The 27174-nt window shown below is 42.9% G+C and overlaps 1 protein-coding gene across 2 annotated transcripts in view; it reads left to right on the top strand.

The window, feature by feature from the left end:
- The window catches only part of GLIS2 (GLIS family zinc finger 2), a 219541-nt gene extending 203458 nt beyond the window's left edge, over positions 1 to 16083 (top strand). For both annotated transcript variants that reach the window (XM_085628454.1, XM_085628455.1), the window contains exon 7: positions 8830 to 16083. In XM_085628454.1, coding sequence (XP_085484580.1) covers positions 8830 to 9638 — 809 coding nt within the window. In that variant the 3' untranslated portion in view covers positions 9639 to 16083. The remainder of the gene's footprint in view (positions 1 to 8829) is intronic.
- Positions 16084 to 27174: the final 11091 nt, after the last annotated feature.

Raw genomic sequence — 27174 nt, 5'->3', positions numbered from 1 at the left:
GTCCTCTACACCAACCAGGCAGCTCTCACACATACAAAACGGTGCCTCCTACACACCCAATGTCTTCTATTCTACCAGGCAGCTCTCACACATACAAAACTGTGCCTCCTACACCCCCAATGTCTTCTACACTAACCAGGCAGCTCTCACACATACAAAACGGTGCCTCCTACACCCCCAATGTCTTCTACACCAACCAGGTAGCAGCTCTCACACAGACCAGATCCTGTTTCCTTTATCCACCCAGTGCCTTCCCAACACTTAACCACGTTTTATTTTTTATTTTTGCAAAATGTGTTTATTGAGAGTTTTAACAAACACACCAACATACAATAGGCATTTAAAGCAATAAGCATTGGGCATTTGTTGAGATACATGGAGAAACATTGAGAACTCTGTGATGTTCAATGTTTGCACCAAAAGGGTCAACAGAAGAACAACATGTAGTGTCCAATGGAGCTGTCTCTCCAGTTCTAGCCCAATCTTAATTAAACAGAAAACATGAGGGACATCTTCCATAGATATGATGGTGAGAAAGAAAAAAGGAGTAGGGAGGGAGAGGTGGTACAGAGCAAGAGAGGAAAGAGGGGGGCAGGGATAATAAGAGGGTGGGCGCCCATGGCATTTGGCTGAAGCCTTCCCATTCGAAGCTCCTCAACAGTGTCACATGTCCTTAACGTTTAGGATCGCCCCTAGATCCTACAGGTATCACTCTCTGATGTTGGATTAAATATTCTGAAGTTTCCCTGATAATGGGCAGCTTTCACGCATTTTGCACAAGTTAGTTTCGTTTGTAGCCAAGGAACGTGTGGGGAAGGATGACGCTAGTGCCTCCGAGCAAAAACAGGGACTGTTAGCGTTCGAGGCAGTTCCCAATATCACTCCCCTCTTGATGGTATCGGTGCATCAAGCAGGAGATCTAACTGGGTAGAGGGAATGGCGAGGAATCATGAGCCGGTCAGGGGTAGACGTGACGTCTCTCTATGCTGAGTTACCCAAATGTTCTTGAAGAGATCAGCCATTGCTTCGTCCCCTCACCCTGCACCTCTCATCTAGAGCAGTCCATAATAACATCTATACTGACTGGATAGCTGTAACAAGGACCAACCACTACCCACAGTACCCACCCATGTATAATGCCTCTATCCCTCTCTTCGCACACAGATGATCCACTACCTCCTACCCCAGCATTTTTCATGTAGGCCAGCCACTACGCTCTGTTCCCGTATAGTGTCTCATATACTCACACAAATGTTTAGGCTATTCAGCCTCTAGCTCCTAAACCCATTCTTTATCCCCAGTATGAGTGCAGTGCCCCCTACACCCCCGAACCATTCTCACATGTGAACCACTGCGCCTGGCACCCATTCATCCACACTCACACAGACCAGCCTTTGCCTCCTGCTCTTACACAGCTTCTGTCACACAGTGGCAGTCACAGCCTCATACTCCCACCTGTACTCCTGACACAAACCAGCCACTGCCTGCAAACTGGACCCAGTTCTACTCACACAGATCGCCCACTGTTGCCTAAATTCATCCACTGCCTCCTAGACTTACCCATTGCTTCCTACAGCCACCCCACCACTTTTGCACAGACTAGGCACTGTCTTCTACACCGAAAATGATGCTCTGATGAACGTTAGCCACCTACATCCACCTAATACTTTTCACAGTTCTCCCTCACAGAAGGCTGTGCAACCTTGAAAATCAACCTAACTCCCCCATAGATGGCAGCCATTGCCTCTTAAACGTATTAAAAGGATGCTTGCACAGCAGACAGTCACCCCTTCTATGACCACCCTATGTCTTCAACTACAATCAAGTTCATTTTACATCTACATACCCAAAATTCAGTCCCACAGACCAACCAATGCCTCCTATGCCTAACCACCTCCATTACTTGACACACTCACCCTAGAGTCACACCCTCCCAGAACCCTTATCAAACCTGTCATTTACATATTCCAACTCCTACCAAATACCTCCCACACAGACCAACCATAGCCTACATACACCACTCCCAACCACCTACATAAAGGCTAGATAAAGCCTCCTGCATCCTACCAACCATTTTCACATTCACTAGCCACGGCATCCTACGTACACCCAGATACGCTGAGTCACTACCTGTCTCATCCACCCACCTACTTAAACACAGGCTGCCCATTGCCTCCTATGCCCCTCTAGCTGTTCTCACAGTCACTGCCTGCCCCATCCATCCATTGACTTGCACAGAGGCCAGCCAGCAGTGCTACAACACGCACTCAATTTTCCTCCTACCGATTATTCACTGGGAAAGCTTTATCATGAGTAATTACTTTTGCAACAGGAATCTTTTCTGGATTCATTCAAATACTGTGCATTGTTCCACCTGATTGTGGTTGGGTTCAGAATTGTTTCTTTTAATCCTTCTCTCTATTTTCTTAATTTATTTTTTTGTTGCCGAGTCGTCAACTATTTGGTGTTGTGCCCTTTGATTAACATCAGCTGTATGCTCCAGAAGCTTCTTAGCGTGGTCGCCATCTTCAGATTCTTTTTTCTGCCATTGGGTCTGTAACAACAGCTGAGTGCTCCAGAAAAGGATAAGAGGACAGATTTTCAAGAAAGGAACCAAACAAAAAAACAGAGAATCAAGAAAAAACAACATTACTATTGACTGATGTTGAAGGAGGCAGGGAAAGCCCCGAAGTTGGAAGTTTCCCGCACAAGGATGTCAACTGTGTGGGTCGGAGAATACCCCCTTAATACCCCCTGTAGTGCCACCACAAATGTGCCCAGAAACACTGCCATGAGATGTGAAACCTTAGTCTACTGAAGGACCACAGCTCAGAGGAGTGCTATGTATGTGCCAAATTTAATCCCAAGACCCAGAAGACAAGGGAGAAGCAAAGTCTCAACACAAGCACACCTTGCTCAAAGACCTGGGCTGTTGCAACAGGGAAAACCCTCAAAACACTGAACAGGCGCAAAGGGAAAGCTCTGATGCCAAGGACGTCATCAGAGTTGAGCAGGAGAAGATGCCAAAGAAGGTGTCAAAGGAAAATGACACAAGAAAGTTCCTGGGAACCACACAGGGGTTCATTGGGGCAGGGCTAAAATCCTGGGATTCTAGGTCTTTGATGCTATGCCGACATGTAAATACAGGTGATTAAGGGGAAGCAAAAGCATAAAGAACCTCACGGATCGAAAGACACCATTACCAGGAACCCCTCGGGATGTTACTTGAAACTGAAAGTTGATTAACAGTGCATATGGAGTCTCAGGAGAAGGTGGCTTTGACACCAAAAAGGAAGGGTTTGACACACTATGCCAACCAAAAAGCCGTCAATCTTGAAATAAAGAAACGCTGCTTTGAGGCTGAAATAGAGAACCGTCATGAATAGGATGAAGGAGTCCAACAACTCCTTTAAAGCCTTTTGAATCCCCCTGAAACCTCAAAGGGAGGAAGCCAAGGAGGAAGAAGAGCTGAAGTCTCTCACCTCCCCAGAGCCATAAAAGGAGCAAGAAGAGGTAATTTTCAAATGCGAAGAGGGCCAGATTGATAAAAGAGCCGTTCCAATAACTAGAAACAACAGAGGCGGGTTGGCAGGATCTGGACACTGATTCCTTGGTGAAAGGAATTGACATTTACCCGCAAAATCTCCCCCCAACGATATGAGTGTTAAACATCCTAGTCAAAGGGCAGCAGGTACATATAGGGTGGACCTGCAGGACGAGGAAGTCATTATTTCCTTCTGGGGATACTGCTATCCTCACAAGGAAGGGCCAGCTCCTCACGGTGCTGGCCGGTGTATATAGATCCAGGCTGAGAGGCTTTCAATGCCAGCTACAGCCAAGGCGGTGACAGCCAGGCTGGAGAAATAATATACGCACTCTTCCAAAGATCGCACCTACATCAAGAGCAATGCAATGACTGACACTATTATAGCTACCACACCATACAAAAGAGATAGCACACTGACTGCTATGGGACCACCACATGACATAGAGAGCAAAAGACTGTAACTCATGGCTGGCAAGGTGGAAAGGTCAGTGTGGGGGCATCACCAACTTGAACACGCGGTTCAATAGATATGCCGATCATCAACTGGAGGAGATGGAGGAATTGACGCAACACCTCCTAAGGCAGTACAAAAGAGAGGGCAAATATGGTAATTCAGTAAGGCAAAAACATCTCCAGTAGATGCCTGAAGTCAGCATTGAATGCAGCTGACAAATTCAGTAGGCAGCAGTGCTCAGGCACCTCCCTAAGAAGGCACGGCTGGCTGAGGGTGTCTAGTTTCAAGCAGGACAAGCAAGTGGCAGTGATAAACAGGCCCCTCACAAGGCAAAGCCTCTTCAGAATTGCAGTGGGCAAATCAGTGTCAATAATAAAGAAGAACAACAAGGCCACAAAGGCCTTGCAGTTCAGGGGCCCATTCTAAGGAAGTGTCACACCAAGGAAGAGAGTACCCACATGGGGAGGGTCACAGCCCACCACTCCTCATATAACTGCCACAGCGCAGTCCGACACACAGAACTCACCAGGTCTGTGGCAGTGCCCCACTAGACCATGACAGCCTTTCGTGGGAAGGTCAGAGTGGGAGGAACCAACCCATAGGGGAAGGACCAGTGAACAAGTCTTTTGCCAGTGCCCCACCCCCCAGTCAAACACTAATATGTGGCAGGTTCAGAGGATTGCTCCAGGAGTAGACAGCAGTCAATATGCATTATCCAACGTGGGTAATTTACAAAAACCCAACAATCAGGCCTAAAACCTGCAGCAAGGAAGAATTTCAGCATCTGCGACAGGACATCACTGATCTCTTAAACAAAAAGCTAATAGAGGAAGTGCCTACAAAAGAGAACCAGGGAGTGTACTCCATGTATTCCCTGGAACCAAATCCGGAGATGATGCTCAGACCCATCCTAGGTATACAAGCTCTAAAGAATTCATTAAGACACACAAGTTAAAAAGGATGACACAACTGGAGGTCATTCACTGTCTGTGAAAATGGGGATATATGGCAGCCATAGACCACAAAGATGCATAATTGCACGTGCCGATAAACAGCAAACACTAAAAGCTCCAGAGGTTCGTAAACAAGTAATATTGCCCAGTTCAAAATACTGCCCTTTGAGATGTAATCTGTTCCAAGTATTTTCCCAAAATGTCTCACTATAGTGGAGGAGAAGGGGGATCCATCTATACCCATACTTAGACGGCTGGCTGCTAAACGCAAAGTTGTCAGACAGTGCCAGAGCAACATAGATACAGTGACAAAGACACTTCAATGGCTAGCTTTTCCCATTAATCTAAGGAAGTTGTCATCAGTCCCAGACAGCGAGAAGAAGTTTCTAGAGGCGAAACTAACTGCGAGAGAAGCCAATGCCTTGCAAGTGACAAAGAGGATCCAGGCACTAACACACCAAGCTCGCCTTTACCAGAAGGATCAACCTCCGACAGTGAGGACAGTGGAGAAGCCAATGGGCATGATGGTATATTGCATACCAATAATACTGCATGCCAAACTTCACATATGACCACTGTAGGAGTGGCTGTAGCAGCAGTGTACACAAGCAGCTGGGAATTGGGAGGGTCTAGGGATTCTCAGAAAGAGAGTACACAACAAGTTACTGTGGTGGAACACAAACAACATCACAGTGGACGGACTTTTCAAACAACCAGCTCCCTATAACCATGACAATGGAAGCATTCCACATGGTGTGGGACGCCCACATGGGAAAACTCAACATCAGGGACGTATTGGGCCTGGAGAAGGTGATGACACATACAAATGTGTTAGAATTGAACACAGTCTTCTTAGCCCTAAAAGACTTCCAAATACAGGTAGGGGGAAAAACAGTTCATATCCGACAGCACACCCACCATATTCTACCTCAACAAACAGGGTCAAGGTCACACATGCTGCCAAACTAGCACAGTGCACACAGAGATGGGCATTCAGAGGAAGGTAGCACTAGTAGCAATATAACTACAGGGATGCAGAAAACAGAAGTGAACTGGCTAAGCAGACTGGAAAATGCCACAGACAAGGGTTAATTAAAACAAATAGTGCATAGAATCTTTTGGGAGTGGGGTGATCTACACATATGTTTCTTCGCAACGCAAGAGAAAACAAAACGTTGAAGCTTCGCATCTAGCTACCTATACCACTGGTCACTAGGGAAAGTCCAGCGATAGAATGGTCAGGAAAATTTGCCTGTGCTTTCTCCCAAACTCGCTAATACCTCCGATGCAAGCATTCACCTCTGACTCTAATTCTGAGAGCTCCCCAATGGACCAGACAAACATGGTTCTCCAACCTGGTGGGGACGGGCCAGGACAGGGTTATGAGACTACTAGCTCATCAAGACTTATTGCCAATGGAAATGGGCCAGATATACAACTTTGGAACTAGCCATCCATAGCCTAGTGGCATGGCTACTGAAGACCTACAGTTTGGTTCCCTTGGGCTACCCCTGAGGACCATGAAGGTTCTAAAGGAGGCCAGAAGGCCTACCACAAGGAAGTAAGGAAGTAGCACACCACAAATTGGAAGTGGTTTATGCACTGGTGTAAGAGGTAAGGACTTGAAAAAAGCTGGACACAAGATACTCTTGTCAAGTGCCTCACCTGCTAGATGAGGGATTTCCCCACGCTTCACTTAAGGTTCACATATCAGTCACAGTGGCATACACAAGAGGCATCATAGGAAGGAGTTTTTGAATACACCGGTCACCAAGAGATTCCTAGAGGGAGTGAAGAAGATAGCACCACTAAAGTCAGCCCCCACACCAATGTAGAACCTAAACCTGGTGTTGACCCAGTTCATGACCCACCTTTTGAGCCCATGCATAATGCGGGGCTCAAATACTTAACACTTTAGACGACTTTCTCCATCACACCATGTATTTACGGAGGATTAGTAAAATGCTGGCACTTACAACACAAAAACCTGACCTGCAAACACACAAAGACAATGTGGTAATGTGCACTAGCCCACAAACTCTCCCAAAGGCGATTTCACACTTTCATGTCAACAAAGCCACAGAGTTAACTGTTTTTTTCCAACAACCAAAATCAAGCAGAAAGTGCCCTTTATAAATTGGATTGCAGACGGGCAGTCACGCATTACCTACAGGAAACAAAACCGATCATGAGAGGAAACTCATTTTTTTTATTTCTTTTTCTGTGACAAACAAGGGTTTGACAGTCAACAAGGGGACTACTGCAAGATGGATAGTCTATAAAATCCAGAAAGTCCACGAGGCAGCAGAAGTGGCACTGCAAGGCAATCAAAAGCCACACTCTGAGAGGAAAAAGTGGTCAAAACTCGCTTTCATTGCTAACATGACTATAAATTACATCTGCATGGTGTCCTCATGGTCTTCTGTGTACAACTTTACAAAGCATTACTGTGGACATTCAAGCTAACAGGGAAGTGCAGGCAGGAAAAATAGTACTGAGTCACCAGTTTGCAAATACATGCTCATTTAAAACTATTCTTCAAAGGGAGTAGAATACCGCCACAACATCAATGCATAGCATGCGAATCCAGAAAAGATTCAAGCTGCACAAAAAAAAATGCTTACTTACCTGTAGGAGTAGCTTTGCAGCATGTAGAATGTTCTGGTTTCAAATGCAACGCTCCTGCTTCCTCCAAATGAGGTGAATTGCGAGAGGGAAGTAGGAGTATGTATAGGAGAAGAGGAAGCCTTACATACAAGAGGGTTGCCCAAGGTGAAAAAAAGAATCTGAAGATAGCGACCACAATGATGGGCTTCTGGGGCATACGTCTAATGTCATGCGAGGAGGGACAGAACACCAAATGGTCGACGACTCACAACACTTATGAAACAAGCATTTGCAATGCAGTAGGTCTGGCATTAGTGAAATTTTGAGCTACTGGTGTGGCTAATAACAATAGAATGCCAATAGCTCAAACTTTCAGTAATGCATTACACATCAATCGCGGCACTCCCGCTTTAGCTCCAGACATCTTAAGCTAAAGCACAGGTGCCGCGATTGCTTCAATAGTAAAGAAATAGAAAAACTTTCTATTTCTGTACTTTTTAAGCAATCGCAGCACCAGCGCTTTAGCGTAATATGTTTAAAGCTAAAGCACGAGTGCCACGATTTAACAAAAATAAACAAATGGAGATTTTTTTTTTTCTTCTATTTCCTTACTTGTGAAGCAATCGCAGAACCCAAACTTTAGCTTAAGATGTTTGAAGATAAAGTGCGGGTGCTGTCATTTTAACAAAAGTAAATAAACAGAAAAAGAGGCATGCTGGTGTGTTCAGCACTGCAAATAACAAAAGAAAGACGCAGCCGCCATTATGCTAGCCCAGGCGTGCAGCACTGGGAACATTACAACAACAAGTGTCGCAGGAGAGCGTGCGGAGAAAGCCATGTAAGAAAATAGTGCTCGGAGGTATAATTAAAACGTACTGAGTAACAACACATGTAAAAGGGGGTGTCCTCATGGGCGGTTACAAGAAGAGAAAAGGCGGTACTAAGGAGGGACTACGAAGTCTATTGACCAATGAAAAGCTATCATTTACAAAGGACAGTGACAGGAGCCAATAAAAAGATGGGCGGAAAGTGGGTGGAACTTCATGCCCATAACCTGAATTTAGCATTTTCTCGAAGAGACAGCGTAAGCGCTGCCTAGGCGAGACCTAAAAACAAATAAGGGAATAAAGGAGACAATTCCATAATAATGCACGGCATGAAAATCTATAGAATTCTTCAAGCTACAAAACTATTCTTCCATGTAAGTAATAATTTTGTTTTTTGATACAAAGCCTGTGAATAATTCGTTTTTGTCCTACTCTCCCCAGGTGAGAAGCCATACATCTGCCCCTATGAGGGCTGCAACAAACGCTACTCCAACTCCAGTGACCGCTTCAAACACACTCGTACGCACTACGTGGACAAACCATATTACTGCAAAATGCCGGGCTGCCAAAAGCGTTACACAGACCCCAGCTCCCTGCGCAAGCACATCAAAGCACACGGTCACTTTGTGTCACATGAGCAGCAGGAGCTCCTGAAGATTCACCATCCCGCCAAGAACCACCTATCACCTGACGTGCCTTACATGAACGGTGCACAGATTATCATTCCCAATCCAGCGGCCATCTTTGGTGGCCATGGGCTGGCTGGACTAGGGGCTTCACTGCCAATGCCCCTTGGCCCTTCCCCTCTCGACCTCAGCTCCTTAGCATGTGGCAGTGCCAGCTCTCTGGCCTTAGCAGGCCTCTCAAGCTCTCTGCTGGCTCTCAACGGGACCCCACTAAACCTCGCTAAGAACTCGTTGCTGTCTTCAGCGTTTGCAGCAAGCAGTCTGGGCCTGCCCCTCGTCTCTCTGATTGCCGGCGTCAGTGGTGGAGGGAAGTCCGAACCAGAGAAAAGCCCAGCAGTGGAGACAAAAGCCAGAGGTGGCAAAAGTAGCAGACAAGAAGACCCCTGCGAAAGAACTGAGATTTCCAGGTTGAGACCCAACTCTGAAAGCCTTTCCATGCTGCCTGGCACAGTCCTGGACCTCTCCACTGGCATGGGTACCTTGCCCAGCCCGGATGCCATGCCCCCCGGCTGGGTTGTCATCCCCCCAGGTTCTCTGTTATTGAAACCAGCGCTGGTGAACTGATTCTCTTGTTTCCATCTACTCTCCCGCAAGACAAACTTTTTTCTGGGTTGTGACATTTCCAGAAAGGAACGCAAAGAACTGACGCGGAGCCGCTAGCGCGTGCGCATCCGAGGCTGTTAACCATTATCAGACATTCCACTGCTTTTTACGTTTCTATTTTGTCTGTATTTCTGTGTTGTCATTTGTCTTAAACACTCACGAAAGAAGAAACACAAGAATCTTCTGAAGGAAAGAAAAAAAGCAGCAATAATTCCAGGACAATCAGTTGCAGGTTGAATATAAATATATATTGACGACGTTGCTAGCAACAGATAAGCATGACATGGTGATGTGAGGCAGGCAAGCCTTCCTTACCTCCGCCATCCTGGCTTCTGTTAATTGTCCCTCTTTTATGTTCGCACGTGCCCCTTTTATTGTGTCTGGAAAACCTGGTCTTTTCTGCTGAGGGAAGGACACTGCAGCGAGCCCAATCAGACCATACATTTGGGCAAAGGCTACTTGCAAAAAAGTGCAGAGAAAAATGGATAGTAAGGTGGGGATTAGGGCTGATTTACCATCAAATGATGCTCACCTGTAGAAAACAGATAAGTTGCCTCTATCTCTTTACTAAACATGGGATGGTGTTCAAGTCTGTAGTGTAGTTGGGTGGTTCCAGTAAATAAAGAAGTGCAAGGAGAAATTCGGAGCTCTATCGAATATGGATCTCTGTTGAACATTGAGCTCCAACAATCTGTATGCCAAGGCCCAGATTTACTAAACTTTCATGCAATGCAACACAGAAAGGGAACTTGTTGCACATGTTGCTTAAAAACAGAATGAGCAGAAATGCACCACATTTACAAAGATATGTTGCACTTCTGCTCTTGTCTTGCACTGACACGCTTGTGGCAACCTAGCACCAACACACTCACCCATGCACCACGACGCAAGGGTTCCTGCTTTGGGGTCAGAATACATTTTGTGCCGAAAACGATACATTCCGACACAATATCTATTCTTTGTGGGCTGCAAAATGAAGCACACATGCAAAGAGGAAGTAACCAGGAGAAATAAAAATATTTCTCCCCATTATGCTAGCCTCGGGTAGGCAAACCATTCTGGCACAAGCCCAGGGTCTTTTCAAGACCTTAGTAATTTTGGGTTTGAGTCAAACTCCGTGGGTGGATGCATGGAAACGCCCAAGCCCGATCCATGGAACGCCTCCCCGATGCTAGGTAAAGCTTTGCACAGCGTTGAGCTATTATTCTCTTTTTTTACTAAGCCACACACAGCTACTCAAATTGGGCTTTCCCTGGTGTAGTAAATGCAGAAATATATTTTGCATCTGGGCTGCGTCAAAAATTGATGTAACCCCGATGCAAAATGTTAGTAAATCTGGGCCCGAGTCCATAGCAGATGCTGCAAACTAAAGTTGTGTTACTGCTCGGCCAGTTCTGATTTAAGTAGTCCTCTTGATATTAATCTGACTTTTCTTGAACTCATAACCTAGTATTCCTTATTTTATTGTTTGCAGCAGAATCCAATACCAACAAGTGTAGCTTTCTTGACTTCTTTCCAGCTTATACAGAATTGGTTAAATGTTTGCTTTTTGGGATTCTATGCCTAATAGATTCAGACCTTGACCAAGTCACCCCAAGTGATATCAAGGGCCGTAAACCCCTCAAGCCATCAATAACCATATCTGTTCCACATATAGGGAATCAGATTGCTTTAAAAGGGATCACATTGTTTTTCGAATGCTTTAGTGTAGACTAGGGATATTCTCACATTTTGACCTGGCACAGAGTGGAGTTGGTTCTTTGGAGTCAAAAACACACATAGGTTAAAATGTCAGCATTTGTCCTCATCCTCAGCCATATCAGTTATTTGTGACTCAGTTGTCGCAAGTCTTTCCTGCAGCTGACCTCATATCCTCATACCCTTGGCCACACGCAAGCACGATTCACTAAAATTGAAGTACAAGTATGGGTTTGAGTAGTTTTAAAGAAGTGTAGCCTCTAATACTAGTAAGGAATCTTATACAATACTTATACGTAGAATCACCTGGCGACAGACCTATTTACCAAGGCCCTTTATACAAAACTGTAAACAAAACTGTCCAAACGCTGACCCATGGATAGATAACTATGGCTCCTGTTTGATCACTGGGAAGAAAATTTACACACACTGTGCACATTCTTCCGCTGGGAAAGAGACTTCTCAGTTGAAGAATGCCAATGTGGAATCAGCCACCTCAGCTGTGTATATTCAAGAGGAACAGGTTTCCAGGAGCATCTATAGTGAGGTATACATTCCCTATCAAATTCCCGCTTGGTGCACTGAGATCTTTGACAAACATTTTTTGGGCTTGAGCTACAACAAGATCCTGCATCCTAAGATTTGACATAGGAACTTGAAGCTTATAGGGACAGGGTGCCTGAATCGCTGCTATGGGGGGGGGGGGGGGGGGGGCGAGGGGAATATAGCAATGCCCTAGAATTCTCGTTTGAAGATGTGTATTTATTTTATAGTTACTTATACAGTGAGGAACATATATATTCTGTTTAGGTTTCAAGAAATTGATTTCAGGGTCTCGCATTCTGTATGGGACACTGCCTTAGCAAGCCTTTAAAATTTCCAGCAAGTGATAAATGCCTATTTTGCAAAAGGCAATGAGAAGCCTGGTAAATTTTTAGACTTAAAATGGGCAGAGTGCATATTTGAGTAAAGTGAAGCTCTGTTGTGTCTTAGGAAGGGATTCGAAAGAATAGAATGCAATGATATCCAGCTGAGATAGTGACATTTTATCAATTAATTAGTAGACACCATAAACTGCATTTTCTCATGGCACTTAACGATACATGGCGTATTAGCCAATTCAATTGTACTCATTTTACGGACCTGAGAAAGGTGGTTGGCTCAGTCAGCCGCCTGGATTCAATCCTGCATCCTGCACGTTACACACATGTATCAGCACTTGACGTACTGAACGACCTTACTAATAGCCCCACACCAAGTCCCCAGAACAGCTCTCAGTGACCCATGGCTATCACTTGCCTCGCCATATGTCACGTCCTAAGGGTATGACGTGGTTAAGGAAAAGCCCTATTAGGTAGACCCAGAATAAACGTGTTTATGTCCCCCTACCTTTAGGAACTTTGTACTCCATAAACCTTTGAACTCGTTCTGAAGTCACGAGAGACAAAAGTAAGAAATGGGAAACTTACCATAAATCATCAAAGCAAAACGGAGGGATGTTGAGAAAGACCAAGAAATGGGAAGTAGAGGAGGTTCCTGCTGCAGAATGGACACCAAACACTACAAAATGGCCGAACTTGAGATACTTGCACTGAACTGCATCTTACCGTGTGGCTGCTGGGAGGCACCGGCCACCCTTTCACTGGACAGACCACGTTTACCGCGCTGCCTCAGAGCAACCTGCTTCCCTCATCCGCTCATCTCTGGAGACAAGGTGTACGCTCCATGTTACGCCGCTCATCGACCTGTGTTGTATCCCATTGTACTGGGAACAACACAAAGCAAAATACAATTATTCCTTTTTATTTGACATGGAACTGTGTAACTATTTCTGTAATGTAAAGTGACTGTGTGCCAGGTTCTTGTGCAAGACTAGGAGTGGGGAAGGTGAGATGAGGGAAGAAATAGATCCCTTTATTCATTGCCTTAAAAACCTAAATAATATTTATAATTTAGCAACAGGTAACAATGCCACCTCTGTTTTTGGAGGTCGAGCACCGCAGGCTTTTCCTCGTGAACTCTTGGATGGGCGTGTTGAACCGGGACAATTGAAAATCCAGTGAATAAGAGGGGGGAATTGACTGAGTTTCATAATCATCTATAAACTATGACCCTCATTTACTAAATGTGTGCGCGGGTATTCGCACAATGCAAAAGATTAGTGTTAATTTATTTACAATTGTAAAAGCCAGTGTGTACAGTGCAAAACTCTGGTGAGTCGCGAGAGTGCCCGAACAAACTTTAGTAATTGAGGGTCCGTGTGTGTGACTGAACCTCATCCTTCTGTGTCGCGACCTTCAGTTACAAACCATGAAGTTTGACATATGTGCCCTTTATCAAGTGTGTTCCTGGTTTCATGTGGTTCTGTGCAGGCTCCTGAGCAGGGAAGTGAGAGCGCTTTGCAGAGGAGGGGCGCTGGTCATAGTCAGCACTGTGCGGAAGTATTACAACCTGAAAGCAAGCAGGTGATCACAAAGAGGCAACATGGGTGGTGGTAGAGGGGGGACGGCCATGTGACAGATAGGGACAAGTTTGGGATTTATAGGAAGTTCTACTCTGGTTCTGCGTTATATGTGAAGAAGTCTTAATAGATGGACACTACAAGGTTTATCTGTGCCCCCTTTTGTAAGAAGTTTGCGAGCAACTTTGCTGACTTTGCTCATTTGTCGAAAGTGAGATACTTTGCTTTTTCTTATCAATAGAGGTATGGTACATGAAACATTAGACATACTGATCATTAGGCTAAGGTACATATTTAAATAAATCAAACCTCCTGTTTTGTTAATATGACAGTCCGAAAGAATTTACCCTGGGTCAAGTGAGAAAAAAAAGGGCAGGCAGGCATGCTGCCGCTCACAAAGAGGCAGCACTATGCAATGTCCTGCTGAGCAATTGGAGAAGAGCAATCACTCGATTACAAGTTACAGACCCTCAAATCTTTCAAGTAAATGCATATTAAATCACTTGCATGAGAGACCTTTAAATTCTTAGCTGTGATTGGTTAGTCCAATGAGTGGGCTAGTTCAGTGGCCAATTAGAACGAAGTATCTGAATTCGTGGCCTCTGCTGTGCAGGAACGTTGGAGTTTCATCAAATGTCACCTTCCCAGATACATGGTATGGACTGAGGATTCGAGAATTCATTCAAATCCCAATTGTCTTACCAGAGAGGAATTTTGCAAATAATTGGCTGTCTTGGACGGTGAGAAATCACCAGCGGGTTCTTACTCTCTGAATCATGAGGAGAACCAGCAAGTGAGATCTGGAAGAAAAGGGTCAGTATTTTAAATGTTTCCCATTTCTAGATCTAAATTGTATGAACATATTTAGTACACCATCATAGTAGATATATAGAAGAGCAGGCAATTTGGTGTGCACATGGCAAGGGCCACATAACATAAGGTGGCTATCTAATAACACAGGTAGTCACAAAGGGCAGAAACTACTCATTGTAGGACCCAAAATAAGACTTCCAGCCTGGAGGGGTACCTCCAGCAAAAGGTAAAAGATAGGTGACATTTTTACAGCTTAGCCCAGTTGTCTCTGAGCTGCTACAAACCATGCAGCCCCCCATGCATTTACTCATGACAGCTTACCTGAAACCCTGTTTCAAACTAGTGTGTTGCAGTGAGAGTTCAAAGACTAGTGGCTTCTAACAGTTACACTATGTGATGATCTTGCTTAAAGGGCCACCAGCCCTCTTTATCTTCTGCCCCATGTGTGGAATCAGCAGATAGGCTAAGAGTCACTCCATTCTTTACACTATGTGATTGTAGACCTATTTACTGGACTGTGAGTGCAGTCTGTTTCGGGATTGTTTCGCACCGACACAGACCATGCCCAGGTGCCCTTTGTTACAGCATGGTGTGTTGACCATCTTATTGGATTATAAGTAGGGTATGTCTCTGAGACACGAGGCAGAGGGATCTGTCGACTGGGAAACTTATGTAGGACAGGCTGCCAGGCCACCAGGTTGTCAGAGCCCTTCGCAACAACCACCAATCCCCTGCCAACCACCAGCTGCCATATTCAGAGATCCCCACCTGCCTTGCAAAGATTTCTGCATCTGCTGTGCATTTTCCAATGCAGCGGATGAACTGCAGGCACAGGCGAAAGTTGAGCAACCACATCTTTTTTGGGCACATTCTGTTTTTGCTTTTCTCCAACAAGATTCCAAAGCGAGTGTCTGTTTAGAAAAAAACATCACAGGCCCTTGACACACAGAGAAGTTTCCATCTGCACCCTGGGAATAGTTTGTTTTTCCTGCCTGGATCCATCATGCACCATAATGGTTGGAGACTAGAGGCTGAGGTAGCAATTCAGAAGGCAGATAGTAGTGCTTGGATTACTGGTAAGAATTCCCACATCCCATTGGTGTGCATGGGTCAAAGAGCTGTTCTGGGCGATTCACTAGAATGTAATCAAGGATTATGGACCAGGCCTGAAATGGCCGGTGAAACATTTTAACCCCCTCCCTCCAGGTGGGGTTTTCCACAACTCTCCATAATCTCAGTATCTGCACCAGTCTCCAAGTGCCTTCCCAATGTGTTTTCTTCCTCTCGCCCCCCTCCACTCCATCTCGCATAGCATAGACCGAAAACGCATTCATGGAAAACAAATGAAAGAGATAAGCTAATAATGGACACGACATCCTCCAATTCTGTGAGAGGAAATTTATAAAAACATTTAATAAAGTGCATTGAAACGTCTGAGGCCTCTTGCTGTGTTTCTTTTCAAAGTTCTGTTTTCTTGATTGCTTTATGCAATAAAGCCAGCAGCAGGAATAGGTGACAAATTATATTAATGTTTTTTCACTATCAATCACATTGATTTTATTTAAGAAGAACTCACTACATTAATAAGTTCATACAATACTTTGCTTATACATGCATAGGGATTGTCTAACACCAAGCTGTGTCCTGATACCAGTTTGCAGCAAAGCTGAGTGTCTGAGCAGTCATCAAGGGCACTCCGAAGGCGAGCTCTGCAAGCACGGTTAGCCGCTATAGTTATCTTACAGGCACTGCACTCAAGGACATGTTATATACATATTAACACTCCTGTGTTTGCCTCTGATCATACTCTAGAAATAAGTGATAGAAATGTGGGAAACAATATTACATTTAAGGGATTGGAGAAAGTGGTATCAATCAATCAGAGGGTTCTTATAAAGCGTGGCTTGCCAGCCGGGAGGGTCGCCAGGCACTGGGTCCTCACGTCCTTGGTTGAAGAGCCATGTATTGTGCTTTTTCCTAAATTTCGGGAGCGAAGGGCAGGTGCGCAGGTTAGGGGGGAGGTCGTTCTAGGACTTGGTGGCGAGGAAGGAGAAGGAACAACCTCCGCAGTGGCCCTGGCGGATGCGGGGTGTGGGCCAGGGCAAGGGAGGAGGAGTGGAGCTCCCTGGTGGGGTGATGGAACGCAGTGGTTGATGTAGGAGGGACAGAGGTTGTGGATGGCATTCTGGGCATGAGTCAGGAGCTTGAAGGGGCATCTTTTCTGTATGGGGAGCAAGTGGAGGGCTCTGAGGTAGGGGTGGTGCTGGTTCTCCTAGGGAGGTTGAGGATGAGTCTTGCTGCAGTGTTCTGGATGGACTGGAGGCGGTTGATTAGTTGTTTGGTAGAGACAGTGTAGAGTGCATTGCCGTATGGGAGGTGGCTGGCGATGAGGGCTTGGGTGACTATTTTTCTGATGAGTATCCAACGGAAGATCTTGCAAAGCATGCAGAGCGTGTGGAAGCAGAAGTAGGAGACGGCATTGACTTGAGGGCACATCAGCAACAACCGGCGATAATTATCGCTAAGCGCACTTAGCGCTAGGATAATTACCGCCGGCAAGCATGGATTTTTATCGCTGAGATAGCGTGCTATTAGCAACGCTTATCTCAAAAGCGATAAAAATCCTAGCGCTAACTGCCAAACTTGCGATTATCGCTGGAAACCCAGCAATAATCCCACGAAGTTTGGCGATAGCTTGCTGATAGGGCCTCACATACTTAGCCATGATATCCACCTTCCATAGGATATCATGGCTAAGTCAGTTTCAAAGCAGGCTCATGGCTTAGTCAGTTTCAAAGCAGGCGTAAGAAAAGTAGCGATAACCTCTGTTATCGCTACTTTTCCTGTCACTATGCTGCTTTGCGTGAGGCTTGATAATAGGAGAAATGTCGCTTAGCGACATTTCTCCCGTTATCCTGGGGAGGAACGCCCACTTTGCATCTCATTAGAGATGCAAAGATGGGCATTAAGGGAAATGGCGAGAAGGCAAGGTTTCACGTGAAAGCGTGACTTCGCAGATAAGGCGATAAAATTATCGCCGCTTTTCGTCCGAAAACGGACGCAAAAGCGGTGATAATTTTTTAACGCCTGCTTGCTGATATGCCCCTCGGTTCTTTATGGTTAGTTGGCTGCCCAGGACGAATCCGAGGTTGCATGCGTGGTTGGAGGGAGCAGGTGCAGGGCAGAGGGTGGTGGGCCAGTGGGAGTCCTTCCAGGGGGAGGCCTTGTTTCTGAAGATAAGTACCTCCTTCTTCTCCGAGTTGAGTTGTAGGCAGTTGGCCCTGTAAATGACTGTATTTGCTTATGTGAGACTATCACTGACTGGGCTGTCTCCTTCCTGCTCTACTTCTCATCGGTCATTCCCTATTTTTTCTGACACCCCTCCACGGTACGGGTTGGGAGCCAGGGGCTGGGCATGTGATGCCCCGTGTCATGCCTCCACCCTCCTGCTAGCACAATCTATTACCCCACTCCCTTTTCTCCCGACTGAAATTGTCCTCTGCCCCATCCACAGTGGGGAGGTCCGACTTGTGTCGCTCGTTTCAAAAGTGAGGATTGATGATTGGTTGGGAAACGTTGTCAAATTTCTTTAGACTAGCACTGAAATGGGCAGCTGAGTGAAAAATAGTGCGAAAAGACTGGACCAATCACAGATGGCAAGCGGGGAAAAAAATCCCCAAAGTCTGGACTTGAGATCATTGCTACAACAAAGTTGTAGTCAAGCGATGTGAAAGATTTTATTTTACGAACGGGTTGGAAGAGGCAGAGTGGCGGATTCTGAATTTGGGGGACATGTTAGGGCAATCGAGTAAATTACTCTGTCACCCTGACGGAATAACCGCCTACCGAATTTTGAAATGTCCGTCAGCCTGTTAGACATTTAAACCATTAACCGAAACCTCAGTTAAAGCCATTTCTGTCAATATATTGGAAGTTTTCCGTAAGCTCTGTCAAACTTGAAAGAGCCGTAAGGCAAATTTTCAAAAGTTTTTATTTTCAAAAACAAAACCCCAAAGTGGGATTTTCTTTTTGAAAATAAAAAAAAACAATGCTCCTCTCACCCTAGCAGTTGTCTGCTTTGGTATGAAGGGGGGGGGGGGGGCATTATTCGTTTTGTATTTGCCCTTTACCACCAGGATTTGCATGGCAGTGAAGTGCAGTAAAAAATGGCTGTATATCCACCCATCTAAATTAGGTGGGCAGACTTATAACCAATTTTCCAATAGCCCTTACTCTATTGAGCAATAAGAGAAGTTTGGCCATAGCGGAGTCGGAGTAGTCTCTGCCATGGTCAAAATATAATCTGCCCGCATTTAAATCGAGCAGGCGGACCATCATCTTGGCGGTGAGGATACTCTGTCGCTGGTGCAACAGAGTATGTTTACCACCAACATATCAATCCGGCCCTGAATTTGTTCTCAGCATTTGGTTTTGAGGTTGAGTGTTGAATTAACATTGATGCCTTCAAGTTACTTACGGGAGTTAGCTAGGGTAAAGTGGTATGAGAGAACAGTTGGTGTGAGTTGATAGTTTGGAAGTGGGAGGGAAAAGACATTTGGAATGTCATTCAAGTTTGGTGGACGGACTGCCACATCACGCAGGTGACTGATCCGTTACATGTTTGGGGGCATATTATCAAGAAACGGCGTTAAAATTATCGCCGCTTTAGCGGCAGAAAACTGCCGCTAAAGCGGCAATAATGGGCTTGATAATATGCCCTGGAGAATTCCCATAGAAGCCCATGTTCTGGTGTCAACATGGGCTTCTATTGGAATTCTCTGCTGCATATTATCAAGCCCATTATCACTGTTTTAGCGGCAGTTTTCTGCCGCTAAAGCGGCGATAATTTTAACGCCATGCTTGAAAATATGCCCCCGTGTGAGTATGGCATTGACGGTAAGCACACAATTCCCCAGTATATGACCACCATTTGAGGTTTATTTTCTGCCGTTGGTTTCGGAGGTGCACCAGGGGCCTTGGCACAGCATTTTCACTTAGTGGGAATACTGTTGAAGAAGCTGCAGTGCATTACTGGCCATCATTTTATGGGACTGCCATGCCCTTCAGACTGGTACTGGGCAGGAAAAATCAGTGTTGTGATTCCTGCCCTAAATGCTCAAGCCCTGTAGCCAAAGCTAGGCTGTTCCGACGGCAGAGCCAGCTGCCTCAGGAAACTGGCACTTCCCAGGAGTCTAAAAAATAGCGGTAGAACCACCAGTGTAGCAGATTGGGACATCCATAGGTTTATGACAGATGCCTGCATTCACAACAATCTAAGTAAGGCGCTTAGACTTGGAGCTGTTGAATTTGATCAAGTTAATGGACACCTAGTCCTGACTTTCATTGATTATGTATCAAAAACAGTGATACCCTTTAAATCGGAGGTGGACCTTTGCTTTTCAAAAGCAGTGGTTCATCTGTAATAGTATCTTAGTTCAGACACATCCATTTACGTAGCAAAAGAGGCTTCACCATTGAGTTTTTGGGCTATTTTACTCCAAAATTAACATTTATATTAGTACAATAAAAAATAAAATTAAAAATCAGCAGAACTGTATTCTATTCTTTAATTGAGTGGGAAATTGTCAATGGTACACAGCCACAACAAAACAAACGTTCCCAAAAAGAAAAAGCGTATGTGCAAGACAAGGCTCCTACTTGGCCTACTATTCAGTTGGTCATATTTTTTTAGAAAGATCACTATATCGTTTGGGGTTACTACAATAAAGACTTTTCTAACTATAACACAGTACAGCATGCAGTTTCAAAAAGACGTACTATTCGATACAGTCACAGTTAAAAGAGGATTTTAAAAAAAAACATTTTATATAGTTAATAAAGTGCTATATGTAATTTTCCTCCCATAAAGGTTACAATCTAATATTAAAAATGAAAACAAACAGTCGACGCAGCGTTTCGGTGTTCAATTCAATGGTTTCACCTTCTTCAGGACCAAGAATTTTCATAAAATCTATACATAAAAATACATATAAAAAACAGTCAAGAAACCTCACATGTACTGTGTATATTAAAGCCTGATACATTTACTTCTACCCCAAGTTTATTTTTACTACTCGTTATTAACACAATTCAAAAGTATCATCACACAATTTAAAAACCACGGAACTATAAATATCCAACTTTTACTGTATTAGAAGCATCTTTTACTCTACAATGATGCGTCTACAATGCATTCTTATACGTGGACATAGCTATTTTTCATACCTTAATTTTACAAGAGATTAAGTTTTCTTAGTTACATAATCCTCTTGAAGCACCTTATCATCAACTTAATGGTCTCGATATAGGGCATTTCTAAATAATAAGAAAAAAAGGGGTATGTATAACTTGTCAACAGAATTTCTTATTAATGCATGAAGAACTCATTTTTAGTACAGGTCGTTATATCTATAGATAAGTAGTTGTTTTTCCTCAATATCCGTTGACGCCACCGTTTTTGTGGTTAGAAATAAAGGTGATATCAATCCAAACTCTTTTATCTATGGAGTTCAATAACAAAAGTATATGTGTATGAAATACATATTCATACAAAAATAGGACCCAAACAGAATTCACAATAAATGTAAGCTCACCAATTACAAGAGCCGGATGAAAGCTTATTGCGTTTTTTAGAATGACTTCTTTTTGTTGTGATGCTCTTGGTGTCGCATTCACGATCTCATAATTTTTCTGAAAAACAATTTTAAATATCCCTTTTATATTAATGAAGACTTTTTAGTATCTATACCAATAAAGTAACAGTCTGTTCTTAGTTTTATTGGAAATAATCTACCTATCCCTATAACTTCATATGTTGTTATCTAGATCTATTAGACCTTTTCAATAAAGTGCATGTTTTACTCAGGAACTAATAATATACGGGAAAAGTTTTCTAATGTTGAAAGGGAAAGAAAGGAAAAAACGCTGGAGTCATATAAGGATAAATCCAGCCTATGGATAACGATTGTAACGCCCGTAATATAGAATGCCAACTAAACGGGAAAGAGCTTAGAATCCCCAAACCTATTTTTAAAAACAAAGTCTCCTGCTATAGTCAAAAAAGACAGTTCGAATTCATTCTTTTCTGCATACCTGAGGATGTGTGCGCGGCCTCCCTGCGTCAACGGATATCCGGGGTTCTGGTACTGATTTAACTTCCGGAAGTCAGTCTATTTATATAGCGGCTCTCTCATCACCCGGATGTAGTGTTAAAAATAGCGAATTGAGTTATTTCTTATCAATACTTATTATTGTTCACCTAGCGTAGTATATTATTGTTTGCCTCTACATAATGCGTATAAACCTTATGTTTTTTGTGGGTATTTCGATCAGAATATACAACGTTAATTTTCACGGATTGAATTACGTTATTTCTGAGTCCGCCATCTTGTAGTGTGCAGAATTACACTGCACTATACACCGTAAGTGATATTAAACCACGAAAAACTGGATAAACAGATCACATGTCATATAAATGATCTTGTGTTGTATTAATGTCCTTTCTGCATCAAAGGAGCAACACGTTCGCTTTATGTTACTAATCGTAAAAAAATGAAAAGATTTATTACATAAAGTGTATATCCGGATAAACATGGATCATGGTTTGACATTTTATAAACATACCATGTATCATTATTATCGGTTTTTAAACCCATGCCGAGTCATAAATCACGTAATATATTGCAAAGGGACAATATTTCAGTCAGCCATTTGTATAATATATACAAATACGGTAATGATAGACTCCTTACTATTTCGATGATATCAAATGTACTCTCCATACAGATTTTAGAACAACATCTTAAGTAAGCGATATGAGAAAGGTTATGTATGTTGATAACATGATTATTGTCCGAAGGCCATTTAACAGGGCCTAATCATATGGTTTGATGCTCGACTAGAGTAAATCAACTTGATCAAATAACTTATATCTGGGAAACAGATGAACCACTTGGTGAATGCAGTTCTTATATTAATCTTTCCCACTCCTCTTTGTTGTTAAGGCCATTTTTATAGGTGTCAAAATGGGACATATAGAATTGCTCGCGTTTTTTTCTTGTACATTCAGAATCCCCTCCTCTGGTGCTGATTTGGATGATCTCCACGCCGCACCATTTAAGTTCCTCTATTTTGTGGTTACTGGTAATCCAGTGTTCAACTAATGGGGCTGTTTTTTTACCGGTTCTAATAGCCGACTTGTGTTCAGTGATTCTAGTCCTGATTTCTCGGGATGTTTCCCCGATGTAACCTTTGTTGCAAGGGCAGACAATTAAATAAATAAGATTTTTAGATCTACAATTAATGAAACTTTTCACTTTATGTGTTTTCCCGTTGTGTTTTATGGTATCACCCTTGCAAATACCATCGCAGTTTTTACATGTGCCGCAGGCGAAGTTGCCCACCGGAAGTGGGGCACAGTCAATACTTCGTTGTTTACATCTTGTTTCTTCTCTGTATGTGTGTACCAGTTTATTGCGGATGGTACAATTACATCTAAAACTAAACATGGGTTTAGGTAAAATATCTTCTTTGTTATCATTTAGGAGTTGCCAATTCCTATTGATGATATTTTTAACTTTGTTGCTCACATTACTGAAATTGGTGACAAATATTAATGGAGCATTTTGTTTTGTTTCTACTGTTGTTTTAGGTTTCAAGAGGGATTCCCTATCATAATATTTGGCCCTTTTGTAGGCTTGTTTAATAAGTCTTTTGGGGTATCCCCTGTCTTGTAATTTACTGGTTAGCACGTCAGCATGACGGTTAAAATCATGCATATTTGTGCAGTTCCGTCTGATTCTTAGATATTGTCCAAACGGTATGTTGTCCTTTTGACAACATGGGTGATTGTTTTGATAATGCAACATAGTGTTGCGGTCGGTAGGTTTGGTAAAGAGCTCAACCGACAGTGTACCAGCATTGTGTTTGATCTTGATATCCAAGAAGTCGCAACTTTCTTTGTTTATACTTGAGGTAAACTTTAGATTAATATCCCCAAGATTGAGCCAGTCTATGAATTCTGTGAGATGTTCTTTAGTTCCCTTCCACATAAAAAAACATCATCAATGTATCTTGACCAGCAAGTAATATTTTCATAAAATGGAGCTGCAGTATTATAGATATGTTTATCTTCAAATGCTGCCACATACAGGCAAGCCAGACTAGGAGCACACGTGGCTCCCATGCTGGTACCTTTGATTTGTTTGTAGTAATCTTTCTTGAACAAAAAAATATTGTTCTTTAGAATGATTTCCACGCATTCTATCAGAAAGGAAGAATGCGGTGATAAGTCATTTGTGCCATTAGACAGAAGGCCCTCTAGCATCTTGATGGTGTCATCTTGAGGTATATTAGTGTACAAAGCCTCGATATCGAGGGTCACAAGCCATTGGTTATCAATATTATATGCTAATTTCTCTACCTTCGTAATCATGGCGGTGGTGTCTTTAATGTATGCTGGTTGGTTCACCATGAGTGGTTGGAGAAATTTATCCACGTATTTGCTTAAAGGTTCGGTCAGAGAGTCAATGCTCGAAACAATAGGCCTCATGGGAGGGTTAAGAAGATTTTTGTGGACTTTGGGTAGTCCATATATCGCTGGCACCTTAGGATTGGTGTTTCTAAGAAAATTATATTCGTCAGGGCACAAAATATCATCATCTTTTGCATAGTCTAATAGTCTCATCACTTTATCAGTCAGAGCAATCCACTCATCTTTGCTCGATTTTTGGTAGTGGAAAGTATTATTTAAAAGTGAAAGTATTCTAGTATCGTAGTCTTCTGTATCCATTACTACGATACTACCGCCCTTATCGCCAGGTTTGATAGTCAGATCTTTACAATTTTCTAAATTGATAAGGGCTTGTTTCTCCAGGGTACTCAAATTGTTATTCCAGAAAAGTTTTTTACTGACTAAATCATCTATATTTTTTTCTACCACTTTTTCAAATAATACAATATTTTTATTGTTGACTAGATTGAGTGACGGGGTCCATTTTGACTTGGGTTTGAGACCTGATTTGTTGTTGGCTACAGTAGGGTGTTCCTTATTTTTAAAGAAATCTCTAAGGCGGATCTTCCTAAAAAAACCTTGTAGGTCTCTCTCGAGATTAAATTTATCAAGGGGGGTACAGATTGCATATCCTAATTCCCACAGGGAATATCTTCTTAACAAAAAATCCAATAAGTTTAAAAAAGATGTTACTAAATATAACCTTGAAACTGTATATCCGTATCTCCAAAAAGATTTCTTTGATAGACCGAGAGAGGACACTTACTATCGGAATAACTGGCAACAACCTAGAAGAAATTTTCAAAAGAAGAGAGTAACTTTCCTAGATACCTCCTACACAAGCTCAGAATCAGAAAATGAAAACCCACAAGAAATTAGAAAAGGTACCGAACCCACACCTAGCACTAGCAAGGAATCGCTTTCTTTTTTAGAACAGCGACAATTCAATCCCGGGCAATTCCGTGGCAGAGGAAGAGGGAGAGGGAACTTTTACCCCCAGAATCCACCACAAAAACGTCCGTACATGAAAACCAGGAGCCAAACGATGTGGGATTAGATAAAAAGGCACCAATTATCAATCTCTCCAGCAAAACGCTAACTAAGGATGAAATATCTGTATTAGAAAAGGGATTAGGATATGCAATCTGTACCCCCCTTGATAAATTTAATCTCGAGAGAGACCTACAAGGTTTTTTTAGGAATATCCGCCTTAGAGATTTCTTTAAAAATAAGGAACACCCTACTGTAGCCAACAACAAATCAGGTCTCAAACCCAAGTCAAAATGGACCCCGTCACTCAATCTAGTCAACAATAAAAATATTGTATTATTTGAAAAAGTGGTAGAAAAAAATATAGATGATTTAGTCAGTAAAAAACTTTTCTGGAATAACAATTTGAGTACCCTGGAGAAACAAGCCCTTATCAATTTAGAAAATTGTAAAGATCTGACTATCAAACCTGGCGATAAGGGCGGTAGTATCGTAGTAATGGATACAGAAGACTACGATACTAGAATTCTTTCACTTTTAAATAATACTTTCCACTACCAAAAATCGAGCAAAGATGAGTGGATTGCTCTGACTGATAAAGTGATGAGACTATTAGACTATGCAAAAGATGATGATATTTTGTGCCCTGACGAATATAATTTTCTTAGAAACACCAATCCTAAGGTGCCAGCGATATATGGACTACCCAAAGTCAACAAAAATCTTCTTAACCCTCCCATGAGGCCTATTGTTTCGAGCATTGACTCTCTGACCGAACCTTTAAGCAAATACGTGGATACATTTCTCCAACCACTCGTGGTGAACCAACCAGCATACATTAAAGACACCGCCGCCATGATTACGAAGGTAGAGGAATTAGCATATAATATTGATAACCAATGGCTTGTGACCCTCGATATCGAGGCTTTGTACACTAATATACCTCAAGATGACACCATCAAGATGCTAGAGGGCCTTCTGTCTAATGGCACAAATGACTTATCACCGCATTCTTCCTTTCTGATAGAATGCGTGGAAATCATTCTAAAGAACAATATTTTTTTGTTCAAGAAAGATTACTACAAACAAATCAAAGGTACCAGCATGGGAGCCACGTGTGCTCCTAGTCTGGCTTGCCTGTATGTGGCAGCATTTGAAGATAAACATATCTATAATACTGCAGCTCCATTTTATGAAAATATTACTTGCTGGTCAAGATACATTGATGATGTTTTTTTATGTGGAAGGGAACTAAAGAACATCTCACAGAATTCATAGACTGGCTCAATCTTGGGGATATTAATCTAAAGTTTACCTCAAGTATAAACAAAGAAAGTTGCGACTTCTTGGATATCAAGATCAAACACAATGCTGGTACACTGTCGGTTGAGCTCTTTACCAAACCTACCGACCGCAACACTATGTTGCATTATCAAAACAATCACCCATGTTGTCAAAAGGACAACATACCGTTTGGACAATATCTAAGAATCAGACGGAACTGCACAAATATGCATGATTTTAACCGGCATGCTGACGTGCTAACCAGTAAATTACAAGACAGGGGATACCCCAAAAGACTTATTAAACAAGCCTACAAACGGGCCAAATATTATGATAGGGAATCCCTCTTGAAACCTAAAACAACAGTAGAAACAAAACAAAATGCTCCATTAATATTTGTCACCAATTTCAGTAATGTGAGCAACAAAGTTAAAAATATCATCAATAGGAATTGGCAACTCCTAAATGATAACAAAGAAGATATTTTACCTAAACCCATGTTTAGTTTTAGACGTAATTGTACCATCCGCAATAAACTGGTACACACATACAGAGAAGAAACAAGATGTAAACAACGAAGTATTGACTGTGCCCCACTTCCGGTGGGCAACTTAGCCTGCGGCACATGTAAAAACTGCGATGGTATTTGCAAGGGTGATACCATAAAACACAACGGGAAAACACATAAAGTGAAAAGTTTCATTAATTGTAGATCTAAAAATCTTATTTATTTAATTGTC

Source organism: Triturus cristatus, chromosome 10 (genome assembly GCF_964204655.1).
Source record: "Triturus cristatus chromosome 10, aTriCri1.1, whole genome shotgun sequence".
Lineage (NCBI taxonomy): Eukaryota > Metazoa > Chordata > Amphibia > Caudata > Salamandridae > Triturus > Triturus cristatus.
Note: the sequence above shows the minus strand (reverse complement) of the source record. Positions and strands in the feature narration are given on the sequence as shown.